Source organism: Bufo bufo, chromosome 9 (assembly GCF_905171765.1).
Source record: "Bufo bufo chromosome 9, aBufBuf1.1, whole genome shotgun sequence".
Taxonomy (NCBI): Eukaryota; Metazoa; Chordata; class Amphibia; order Anura; family Bufonidae; genus Bufo; species Bufo bufo.
In genome coordinates, this window is record NC_053397.1 from 25,994,998 (window position 1) to 26,007,880 (window position 12,883).

Genomic DNA, 12,883 nt, shown 5'->3' on the forward strand with positions numbered 1-12,883 from the left:
TTATCAGACACTGTTACCCCAATCAGTTTATTTTTTTTAGGGGATCGCAAGTCATTGATAACACTGTCGGCTGCTGTACAATATGGACAGGAACACTTTAGTGAAACCTAGGAATTAAGATGGTATGGTGGCTTTCAGCTATGAGTACTTGTCAGGATTCCTGGCTAGGAATTCCCCATTTTCTTTTTATTGCCAGAGCTAGTAGTTTGATGTCCTAGTAAAGTAATGTAATCCTCAAGTCAGAGAAAAGTATTTCATAGTGTTGATCAGGTTTTGAAGGACCGGTTTCTCCACCAGCATTGAGGCTGACCAAAGGCCATTCTCATATGGCTTGCTCTTTTCGGCAAGGAAGGCAGTGCACTAATGTAGTAGTTTCCGATTGCGGTGTAGGAAATAATTGTGTGGTCTTTTCCCTTAGTCATGTTCTTTCAGAACCTGAGAGTAAAACCAATGAACATGTTTGTACACCTATTTGGAAGATTGTATATAGGTCTTGTTGAGCTTCAGTCCTTAGTCAACTTGACCAAGTTGGTTGACTATCCAGCCGGTACTTGTCATTCACAGCTTTCACTAAGATGGGGGATCTGCCCAAATTAAAATACTATTTTCCAGATACGTTATATATGTAATACCTTGAGGATGACTTTCTTCTATGGCTTTGCCAACCTGAAGAAGGCCCAACGTTTTTAGACTGAAGTTTCTTTGGTCAGTCAAAGCTACCGCACCGTTTCTTTTGGCTTGCATCTGGCAATCATTGAATTCTCCAGTGTAGAAATGAATAAGAAGCTTGAACCCAATGACCACCATTATAAAAGGTTACTAATTACATATTGAATAAAAACCCAAACGTTAAATTAACCTTCCTTTGGGGATGGGGGGGGGGGGGGGGGTTAAGGCAATGGAAAATAGGATTAGGTAGTTCACAATGGGCTAAGCAGCTTTCTGCAGAGTATTTACTGCTGAAACTAAATCATTAGGTCTATACCGTCACTACAGTGAGTATAAAACTCTATTAAAAAATCAATCTGTTTTACAGGCTAATGAATGTCCAGATCAATCCGCATTAAACTGCAATTAAACAGATAGACTAAGTACACGGCAGCGATGGATTTTCTCCGTTGCAGACGGGCATTAGGGAGGAATCTAAGACTACACATGGAGCAGTGTTTTTCTATGGATAATTGGCTAGATTTCTTGCATTTTCTTATGGATCATGTGAGATTTGACCGTATGTATTAAAGGGTATAAAGTTCTTTCAGATGTTCCCCATGTTATCGGCTATATTGGGAACCCCAGCTCCCATTTCTTTGGATTGTTGGTGGCCCTTGAACATTGTATGACCTCATAAGTAAATTCATTAGGCAGATCAAGGAGTTTCTTGAGAATTTATGATCCTCTTTTCCCAAATGGAGAGATCAGATAGGTCGTAATTTCTTGCCAAACGCTAGTCATATCCACTTTCTCATACGTCCACAGGACGTAACCCAAGTCTGTGGACATAGGAGTTCAAGAGGTTGTCTTAGATCACAATATTAGAGGTCTACTGTTAGGATAGGTCATCTATTTCAGATCGGCGGGGGTCCAACACCCGGCACCCCCGCCGATCAGCTGTATGAGAGGGAAGCGTGCGCAGTGTGTGTGTGCCGTCTCCCATCTCTCCTCCTATTCGCTGCTGCTTTGCCATAGACATAGCAGCAGCGAGAAAAAACTTTGTGCGCCTTCCCTTCATACAGCTGACCCCCGCCGATCTGAAATTGATGCATTTGATGACCTATCCTGAGGATGGGTCATTAATATAAAAAGCCCGGAAAACCCCTTTAATTTCGGTCCATACACCAGAACTCCGTATACTTAGTAGTGGCTGTTCTGTGTAGAACGGCATTGTCCTATTCAAATGTTCTTGTAATAAAGTAAGTCCTGTCCCTTCATTTTCTCTAGGAGATAAAAAGGTCATCTCCTTTCCACAGTCTCTTCTTATTTCAAGATACCCCAGAAAATCAGCTGAACACACGATTCCCATATTACGGAGACGATTAGTGTTTAGCTGTAATCTATGGGGGAACCTTGGCAGCAAGTTGTTCAGTTTCCCAACAGCGCCCCCACAGGAAAAATGGATGCATTGAATAATCTATGTAATGCATGGATGTGCTGGGTCCTCCAGAGTAAACAAGAGAGCAGGAGACCCTCTTTTGTAGTTACCCTCTGCCCTGGCTAATTGATGGAGGTCATAAATAAGGGACACCTCAAGATAGATAATCGGTACCTGATAGGTGGGGGCCGACTTCCAGCACCTCCGCCGATCAGCTGTTCGGTGAGTGCTGCGGCCTCTTCCTAGGCCATTGACGTCTCGCTCGACGGTCACAAGGCCTACTTGCAATACCAAGCACAGCCACTATACAATGTATGGCACTGTGCGTGTACACTGTGAGAAGGCTGCGGCACTTACCGGAGCACCGTGGCCTCTTCAGGCAACTCATCAGGTCCTTCAAGGAATGTTAAAGGAACAATCTAGGCAGATTTTACACACTGGTGCTGACCTTGAGGAGGCAGTGCAGGACAACAAGTCATGCTCCCTCTCCTCAGTCCCTCCACTTTTCTCAACTATAGGCCTAATGCACATGACCGTTGTTGTGTTCTGTTCCGTTTTTGTTTCCGTGTGTCTTCCTTTATTTTTGGAGGATCACCAGACATAACTGAATGTAAAAAAAAGTCTAAGACAGGTTTGCCATGCAAATGATAGGAATAAAACGGACGCGGATGACCATTTTGTGTGCCTCCGTGTTTTTTAGCGGTCCCATTGACTTGAATGGGTCCGGGAACCGTTTTCCGCAGAAATAATAGGACAGGTTTATATTTTTTTGACGGACTGGAACCACGGATCACAGACGCGGATGGCAAACGGTGCACTACCCGCCTCTTCAACGGCTCGATAAAAAGGAATGGGTTCGCACCTGAAACGCTAAAATCAGCGGAACGGTCGCAAAAGCAAGCAACGGTCGTGTGCACGAGGCCTTACATGAACTTTAAAAAATAAAAAAAATAATAAAATTTTTCATTTTATCATTTCGTCTTGAGCCGTCTCATGGCGCGCAGTTTGCATCCTCTTCCTCCAGCTTCCTCCTAGGACTGTTACCATCTGACACACGTTCTCCACCTCGCCCATATCGCTTCATCTCTTGCTTCCATTAGACATTTAAATTACAGATCACTATAATTTTAAGCTTTTAACCCACCTCGTAAAACCCTGACCTGACCGCAATAATCCAGAAACGACATCAGCGTATTACATTCTTAATGCCTAAAATCTGCAATCCGGGGTAAAACTAAAAAGAGCAGCAAACGCAGTAATTGTCGAGGCGTTTACCTCGTGTTGCACATTAGAAACAAACTAGTTTAATCAAGGTTAGTCGTTTGGGCGAATTGCTTACATGCGGCACATTTGCTTGCAATTATCCATCTGGCACCTAATCACAGTAATAATGGCGGTATTTCCAACCTCCTCTTATTGCCCTATTTGGTATTTGGGATTCACAAGCTGTTTCAAATTATTTTGCAGCGATTTCACTTTGAAACTCTAGAATGCATCTGATAGATATTACTGAACTCTCCGGCTTCCCTCGAGCCAAGTACAGTCTTGTGGTTCCGAACTCCATATCAAAGTTTTTTTTCCTTTTTGTCTCTGCTTTCTCCGAGATCTCTGCCTAATGCCGATCCAGGGCAGCGCTTGTTTAGATACCAGGGCTGGAGGGGGGGACCTTCATTTTTACAAATTCACGCTGACGTTTCAGAATTCGATGTGACTGATGATTGCTGTTTATGGACTTCAGTCCTGTGTAGGGTAAAGTCTGAAATACAAATTCTGTGTCATCAGAGGCTTAAAACGTGGCTCTGTCTCTTCTCTATGCTTTACACTGAAGCATTGCTTGATCAAATTGGCTGATTTTGTTTAAAAAAAAAAAGAAAAAAAAGTTGTTTTTCGTTCCTGGTAAAGCTTTTGCTATTCTTGATAGGTGGCTTTGCTTTCAAATGTGTAGATATGTACAACAAGAACCCCAGGCGGGAGCCTCGGACTAAGGGTACATTCACACGACCGTGCCATGTTTTGCGGTTTGAAAATTGCCGACCCGCGAAACGCGGATACCGGCCGTGTGCGTTCTGCATTTTGCGGACCGCACTTGGCCAGCGCTAAATGGAAGATCCCTATTCTTGTCCACGATTGAGGACAAGAATAGGACATGCGCAAAATTTTTGCCTGGCCGCGGACCGGAACTACGGATGCGGACAGTGTGTGCTGTCCGCATCTTTTGCGGCTCTATTGAAATGAACGGGTCCACTTCGGACCCATTCATACTATCGCTGACCCTACAGTTATGGCCGTGTGCATTCTGTATTTTTCTCGTTCCCATCCCTACAGATGGCTATTCTCATCTGCAGTCCGTACGAGGGTAGGACATGTTCTATAATTTGCGAACGGACATACGGAGGCGGACAGCACATGGACCTATAGCTAAAAGATGCAGATGGGACACAGATGGAAAATACGGTCGTGTGCATAACGTCTTACGTGGCTGTCGGATGAATGTTCCTGTTCTTCACCATGCACACTAGACCAAATCTACATGTCTTATCAATAGGGAGAGAGGAGTAAAGGTGGATTTACACTGCCCGACAATCGGGCAAATTATCTAGAACGAACATTCCTGCGAACGCTCGTTCCCGACAATCTGTCCGTGTAAAGATGCAGCTGTTCACCCAACGAACAAGCAAAATTCCCATTCATGGGGGTGATCCTGTGGTTCGTGCAGGCACTCCAGTATTCGTTTCAGGGCAGCACATCGTGCAGTCTAAACGGTGATCTACTGCCCAGAAACGATGCTGATCTATGGGGACGAGCAGTCGCGATAGCCACCACTCGTCCTCATACTGTGAAGGAGATCGCTGCATGTAAATGCTGTGGTCTCCTCCACTGAACAAGCAGCCAACTGTCGGGAAAGAACTTGCCTTAAGATTACTGTGGCGACAGCTCATCTCCCTTAGGAGCAAAATGATCAGGCATGTTGAAATCCAACAGCTCAATCTTTCTTTTCCCTGACCTCTACCATTGGGGAGAGTTGGGACACCCCCATCAAATAGTCATCAGCCAATGGTGGGACTGGATATTAGAGACGATCGCATAGATATTAATCTTTTTCAAGAAATCCAAATTTAAAGGGGTTCTGCAGTTTGTTTAAACTGATGATTTATCCTCTGGATAGACCATCAGCATCTGATCGGCGGGGGTCCGACACCCGGGATCCCCGCCGATCAGCTGTTTGAGAAGGCAGCGGCGCTGGCAGTAGCACCGCGGCCTTCTCACTGTTTACCGCAGGCCCAGTGACGTCACGACTAGTATCAACTGGAGCTCCGCTACCTTCTCAAACAGCTGATCGGCGGGAGGTCCCGGCCGGGTGTCGGACCCCCCCGCTGATCAGATGCTGATGATCTATCCAGAGGATAGATCATCAGTTTAAACTAACTGCAGAAGCCCTTTAAAGAATATGAGTATTGAAAATCTATCGCTGCAATAAGCTGGTCTGGATCAGGGATGCCCAACCTGCGGCCCTCCAGCTGTTGCAAAACTACAACTCCCAGCATGCCCGGACAGCCTACAGCAGTGCATGATGGGAGTTGTAGTTTTACAACCGCTGGAGGTAGGCACATTGCGCATCCCTGGTCTAGATGATGGGTGGTCTTCTCAAAGAGGTGGCATGGGTAGAGGTAAATTATTTTATTATACACCCCCTAAGCTAACTTTCCATCTGATGAGGTTTTAGATCTAAAACCATGCCAGATATTTGGGTGTCGTCCATGTCACGTGATGGTGGTGCCATAGATTGCACCAGAATCTTTTTTCAGATAGGGGTTGCAGCAACATGAATGGTAGATGTTTCGGTTGCCCTTGGGCCCTGGTGCCTAAAGGAGCCTTCCTCTTCCAGAGACACCAATATTCTATGCATTGAGGCCCAGGAGCTTCACGTAGAAGGTCTGAATCCTTACAGGACTTGGGGCCTGCGGTTACAGACCTTCTTTATTGGTTTCGCAGCAGTAGGTAATTTAATATGAAGTCAGTGTCTTGAACTACTTCATTTTTTATTTATTTTTTTGACATTTGAGAAATGGCCCCTTCTAATTTATCAAATTAAAACCTCTATTAATTACCACTGGTCCTTGAAGACCTGCCCTGAGCGAGACAATGTGACATCACGCATTTCATATCGACATAATAGGCGTCCTGAGTCGCGGAAAGACGCCCTATTCATCTCTATTTTGACAGCAGGTTCTCTTTTTTCCGGGGACGGTCTCGGGAAAGTTAAATGAGCCCGCCATTATTATTTCTAGTTGCTCTGGGTGGATTTCGGACTCGAGTCGAGAGAGTGGAAGGTGCTTTCTGATTTTTTTTATGCTTATAAGACTCTTCAATTACACCGTTAAAAAGCCATTTTCGGGCACGACTTAATGACTAACAGACTCTGACAGATCTGGTTGAGGATTTTTTTTTTCTTGCGCCTTGTAAAATAAATCAATCACAGGTTTTAACTCCACAATTAATTTTGTTTGGTGCTTTAAAAATATTTGACTATTAAAGAAAGATCATAATCTTTATAAATCTCAATAAACCCCCGCTCCCGTGTCTTTATGGTGCACTTTTTAATAATTGTACTCTTGTAAAGTGGATGTGACTTTTAAAAAAAAATAAAAAATTTATATAGAGTTGGACAGTCTGACTTCTTAGCGGAAAAAAAAAAGTGGGCACTGTCGAAATTTTTCCAAAAGTGCTGTAAACGGGACCATAAGCGTCTGAAAATAGAACCTGTCCTTCTATCGGAAGTCCTGTCCCCTTGTTCAGTATAGTCTCTTCACTGATGGTATCGGGATCCGGTATGGCACTTGGCCACAGATGGAGGGACAAGTGACCAGACCCATCCATTACACCTTGCACCGCATTAGAAACCTGCGCGTGCGCAGACTGTTGATTGATCTGTCTGCTCACAAGCCCCTCCTTTAGCAGCCATATTTCAGATGGGTGCCCCGTACTGTCAAAGAGGAGACTGTACTTAAACATGGGGATGGCACTTCCGATATCCGATTCGGTTATATTGTCCAGTGAAAACTATCACCATGCCTCTCTATCAAAGTGCAGAGGGCGTGGCGGTTGCAGAGAGAGCTGAGCCTCTAAGAGTAATGGCAACGCCCCCGTTGCTCTTAGAGGCTCATTTGCATATATTAAAACATCATTTTTTCCCATCAATGCGGACACATATGAACATGGGACCAACACAGATGTGTTCAGCTGCCAAGCGTACATGTAACAGGTCAGCCGGTGTCATAGGGACAAAACTGCTAGAAACCACTAAAAAAATTAATAAAATAGAAGTCCCTTCATGAAGAATCCCCTCCCCCCACACACACATTTAGACCAGATTTATCTGTGATGGTTTTTCCTTTTATATAGTGTATATATTGTCCCTCTAGTTTGAGAGGAACACTCCTTGAGAAGACTTTTTTTTACCGCATCTTAAAGAGGTATTCTGCATTTCCATTACAAAGTTGGAAATTGTATGGTGCCTATGCCGTGGTCAAATCTATAGCATAAAACTACGCCCCATACGAATCCACCTAATGTTCACGCAGCTGGTTGCAGGAAAATCTCCAACGGAAAAATTCTATCCAATATAGCTGAATGGGTTTTTCAAAAATCGCATGTGATCCTGATGAGTTTTCAGCCTCAAGGCTGTTTTGTTTCATGACTGCAAGAAGACATCTTGGAAAACGCTTTAATGGGGTTTTCCAGGCTTTGAATATTGATCACTTATCCTTCCGAGAGGTCATTAATTTCCAATCTGAGAGGGTTCAACACCCCGTACCCCCACCTATCGGCTGTCCCCTGCAGCCTCTGGCGCTGGAACTAGCACTTTGAAGGAAGAACAGCTCCGTTCAAAGTTCAGTGGTCATGCCTCGTTACTGCAGCTCATGTCCTATTATTTTACTGTGGGAGCTGAGCTGCAGTAACCCTGCACGGCCACTACATTTTGAACGGCACTGTTCTTCCTGTTCCATTCAAAGTGCTAGTTCCAGGGGCGCCGGACTCTCGCTGATCAGAAATGAATGACCAATCCTAAGAATAGGTCATCAATATCAGGAGCCTGGAAAACCTCTTTACTGGGATTAAACTCCTTTATCACCCAAGCTTGGGTGATAAGGCCCTGATCTGCTGTTACCCTCACCAGTCACCCATTTTTCATGGAGCTACGATTGCGCATAGACTACTGGAGATGGACTGACTGGAACAGGATTGGGGTGCAGTATTTATGCTGAACCCAGGTACATGTCTGATTCCTGTTGGTGGAAGGAGAAGAACCTCATAATTTTTGGAGGGCAACATCTACATGGACTTAGTTGGTTTACCCTCTGGTTTAATTTCACAGATCACAGCTATTGGCAGATAAATTGGCATTTTTGTGTGGGTCCTCAACATGGGGACAGATGTGAGCGATAAAATAATTAATGGTTTATAAATACATCAGAAAAGCCTCCATTTTTGGGAGCAGATGAATCTGTGGCTCGTTCTGGCCTCCCAGGGTCATGGATTCAGTCACTGGCCTGTCCTCGTGTTTTTAGATTGAATTCCCACCTGAACAAACACAACATCTGCCGCCGGCCTGAGAATTTGTCCAGCTTCCCTCGGGAAGCACTGACTCAGCCGACTCATGAAGAAGATGCATTTTTTTCTCCCCCTTGATATGAAAGTTTTCATTTCCTGCAAGATGAATAAAAGCCGAAAAGGCGCAGATGACCCTAAATGTAACCTGCTCTTTGAGGTGTCATTACCCTGGATCATCTGAGGTCTCGTGTCAGAGACTTGTCAGCAGGTGGCATGGAATAGATGTTACTTTATGTATGATATGTTGTTACACTGCATTTCCTAAGAGGTCTTCTGTATTTTTTTTGTAAATTCTTTTATTTTGAGGTCTTCTGTATTTTATTTTTTTTCTCGCAGGCATCATAATAAGATTCGGAATATTGAGCCAAGAGACCTGTTACCGTACACATCACTGGAGACCTTGGACCTCAGCGCTAATGATATAACCGAAATCCGAAGTGGTTCATTCCCTTTACGTCTTCGTATAAAAGACCTGTAAGTATCGGTCTATCCCTGACTGTGTGTCTCTGTCTCTCTGACAGTGTCTGTCCGTTTCTCTGTATCTTTCTCTGACTGTGTGTCTCTGTCTGTCTTTCTGCCTCTCTCTCTCGCTCACTCTATGCCTTTCTCTATCTGTCCCTGTGTGTGTGTTTTTCTGTCTATGATTGCATATGTGTCTCTCTCTGCCTTTCTCTGTGTCTTTGTGTGTCTTACTCTTTGACTGTCTCTATTACTGTGTCTCTGACTGCCTCTTTCTCTCTGTCTTTGTGACTGCCTCTCCTTCTCTCCCTGTCTGTGTGTCTCTCCCTGTCTGTGTGTCTCTCCCTGTCTGTGTGTCTCTCCCTGTCTGTGTGTCTCTCCCTGTCTGTGTGTCTCTCCCTGTCTGTGTGTCTCTCCCTGTCTGTGTGTCTCTCCCTGTCTGTGTGTCTCTCCCTGTCTTTCCGACTGTCTTTTTCACAGACTGTCTCTTTCTGTCTTTCTTTTTTTTTTCTCTCTCTTTCTGACTTTCTCTGACTGCCTCTTTCTCTCTGTCTCTCGTTTTCTATCCCTCTATTTGACTGTGTATCTTTCAGTAACTGTGCGTCTCTCTCTCTCTCTCTGTCTCTCTCTCTCTGTGTGTCTTTCTCTCTCTCTCTGTGTGTGTGTGTCTGTGTCTCTCTCTCTCTCTCTCTCTCTCTGTCTCTCTCACACACTTTCTCATTCAAAGAGTTTTCTTTATTTTCATGACTATGAAAATTGTAGATTCACACTGAAGGCATCAAAACTATGAATTAACACGTGGAATTATATACATAACAAACAAGTGTGAAACAACTGAAAATATGTCATATTATAGGTTCTTCAAAGTAGCCACCTTTTGCTTTGATTACTGCTTTGCACACTCTTGGCATTCTCTTGATGAGCTTCAAGAGGTAGTCCCCTGAAATGGTTTTCACTTCACAGGTGTGCCCTGTCAGGTTTAATAAGTGGGATTTCTTGCCTTATAAATGGGGTTGGGACCATCAGTGGCGTTGAGGAGAAGTCAGGTGGATACACAGCTGATAGTCCTACTGAATAGACTGTTAGAATTTGTATTATGGCAAGAAAAAAGCAGCTAAGTAAAGAAAAACGAGTGGCCATTATTACTTTAGGAAATGAAGGTCAGTCAGTCAGCCGAAAAATTGGGAAAACTTTGAAAGTAAGGGCTATTTGACCATGAAGGAGAGTGATGGGGTGCTGCGCCAGATGACCTGGCCTCCACAGTCACCGGACCTGAACCCAATCGAGAGCTGGACCGCAGATGAGCGGGTGAGCTGGACCGCAGAGTGAAGGCAAAAGGGCCAACAAGTGCTAAGCATCTCTGGGAACTCCTTCAAGACTGTTGGAAGACCATTTCAGGGGACTACCTCTTGAAGCAAATCAAGAGAAGGCCAAGAGTGTGCAAAGCAGTAATCAGAGCAAAAGGTGGCTACTTTGAAGAACCTAGAATATGACATATTTTCAGTTGTTTCACACTTGCTTGTTATGTATATAATTCCACATGTGTTAATTCATAGTTTTGATGCCTTCATAGTCATGAAAATAAAGAAAACTCTTTGAATGAGAAGGTGTCCAAAATTTTGGTCTGTACTGTATATATACTGTATTACATATTACTATATTATGCTAGGGTCACTGTGTAGGCATTGACTTTAAAGAGGACCTCTCCCCTCTCCTGACGTGCCTGTTTTAATATCTTCATGCATTCCCCATGTAATAACAATTCTGGAGCATCTATTTTATGTCTGTATGTTGTGCCTTCTATTATTTCAACTAGAAGTTATGAATGGATTGCTAGCAGTCTGCAGTAAGGGTACAGAGGGGTGGTAACCAGTCGGGGGCGTGTACCTGCACAGACTCACTCTATCCAATCAGTGCTGCCATTTTCACACTCTGCAGGTACAAACCCCCAACTGGTTACCACCCCTCTGTACCCTTACTGCAGACTGCTAGTTATTAATTCATATCCTCTAGTAGATGATAAAAAAATAATAGATGCTCCAGAGTTGTTATTACATGGGGAATGCATAAAGCTATTAAAACTGTCATGTCAGGAGCGGTGAAAGGGCCTCTTTAAGCATTGACCTCCTTGGTGACTTTTAGCCATGAAGTTGTGTGACAGAGGAATAGGTCAGGGACCTATTCCTCTGTCACAACTTATGAAGACCATGAAATGTTTAACCATGTTGAAGTTCTTGTGGTTGTCTCACAACATTTTACCCAGAAGGGAGATGCTGGGGTCACACAAGGACTGAAGTCACCTGTGACACCCACCCAAAAGTCCATTGTTAAAAACCAGTTGATGATTCTTGTGAGGTTTCTTGTCCCGTTAGCGCTTATTTTACACTTGATGCACACGTCTGCCTTTACTTGTGTAGTGTTTAGATATATATATTTCTTTTTTAGCCCATCTGACACTTTTATTTTTTTCCCCTGAATTCTGCGCACTTTCCTTAGTACATCTGCAGCCGTGTGACTAGAACATACCGTATTGAAGCTTAGAACTTGTTGATCTACTTCCACCGTGGAAGGTTTTGCACGTCCATCTTTCACAAATATGCCATTGGCTTTGTGTTGAAATAGTTGACATTTAATTTCTTTGCTGCAAATGTCTGTCTTTTTATTTATTTTTTTCTTAATTTTTTTATATATATATTTTTTTCTGCAGCAACCTGGGGAGCAACAAGCTGAGCCGCCTGGAGTCTGGATCATTTGACAACCTGTCACGGTCTCTGCTTACACTTCGTCTGAGCAAAAACAGAATCTCGCAGCTTCCTGTCAGAGCGTTTAAGCTCCCCTTACTAACCCAACTGTAAGTATGGGAGCAGAGCGTAATTAAGCCTCCCTGCCCGCTCTGCGCACACAGCCACCTCATGGGATCACTGTGCCAACTGCCATAGTCCCTGTAATGCCCTGTGTTCATTAATACGAAAACAACACCCAATAAAACATGTATTAGGCCCCTTTTTCTTAGATAAATGGCCGTTTTGTAAAGATTAGGGACCTATTCCAACTGGTAAAGCCAGAGCCTGTGAGACTTCCGGTCGATCGGGGGCCTCTCGGCCTCAAACGGTCTTAGTACGATGGGTAATTTTATCACGCACGGTGGTTGGGGGTCTGGTGCTGAACTAACATGCTCGGACCACACAAGGGCTGATTCGGCAGGAAATGTTGTACAAGGCGACGGTCAAATAAATCTTCTTTTTGTTTTGGTAATAAACCTTTTTCCCTGGCGTTTTCTAAATTTAGGCCGATTATCGTAATGCTGGGGTGAACCATTCTCTGACTGTGAATCAGCGGTACAGCTGCTAGGCAGCCATTTACAGTAATACCGCCTGTACTAAAGTCAAGTGTACTGCCCCAAAGAGCTTAAAGGTTGAGGTCTTTACTCTCAGTTTTAGTCATATACAGTATTATACATTCCTCACCTGTTCAGACCCATATGCTTGACCATAGACACTGTATCATAATACAGAGCAGTATTATAGTAGTTATATTCTTGTACATAGGAGCAGTATTATAGCAGTTATATTCTTGTACATAGGAGGCAGTATTATAGTAGTTATATTCTTGTACATAGGAGGCAGTATTATAGTAGTTATATTCTTGTACATAGGAGCAGTATTATAGTAGTTATATTCTTGTACATAGGAGGCAGTATTATAGTAGTTATATTCTTGTACA

The 12,883-nt window shown here is 43.8% G+C and overlaps 1 protein-coding gene across 2 annotated transcripts in view; it reads left to right on the top strand.

Moving 5' to 3' along the window:
- The window catches only part of LRIG1 (leucine rich repeats and immunoglobulin like domains 1), an 89,182-nt gene that overhangs the window by 51,854 nt on the left and 24,445 nt on the right, over positions 1–12,883 (top strand). For both annotated transcript variants that reach the window (XM_040407604.1, XM_040407606.1), the window contains 2 exons: positions 9,038–9,175; positions 11,868–12,011. In XM_040407604.1, coding sequence (XP_040263538.1) covers positions 9,038–9,175; positions 11,868–12,011 — 282 coding nt within the window. The remainder of the gene's footprint in view (positions 1–9,037; positions 9,176–11,867; positions 12,012–12,883) is intronic.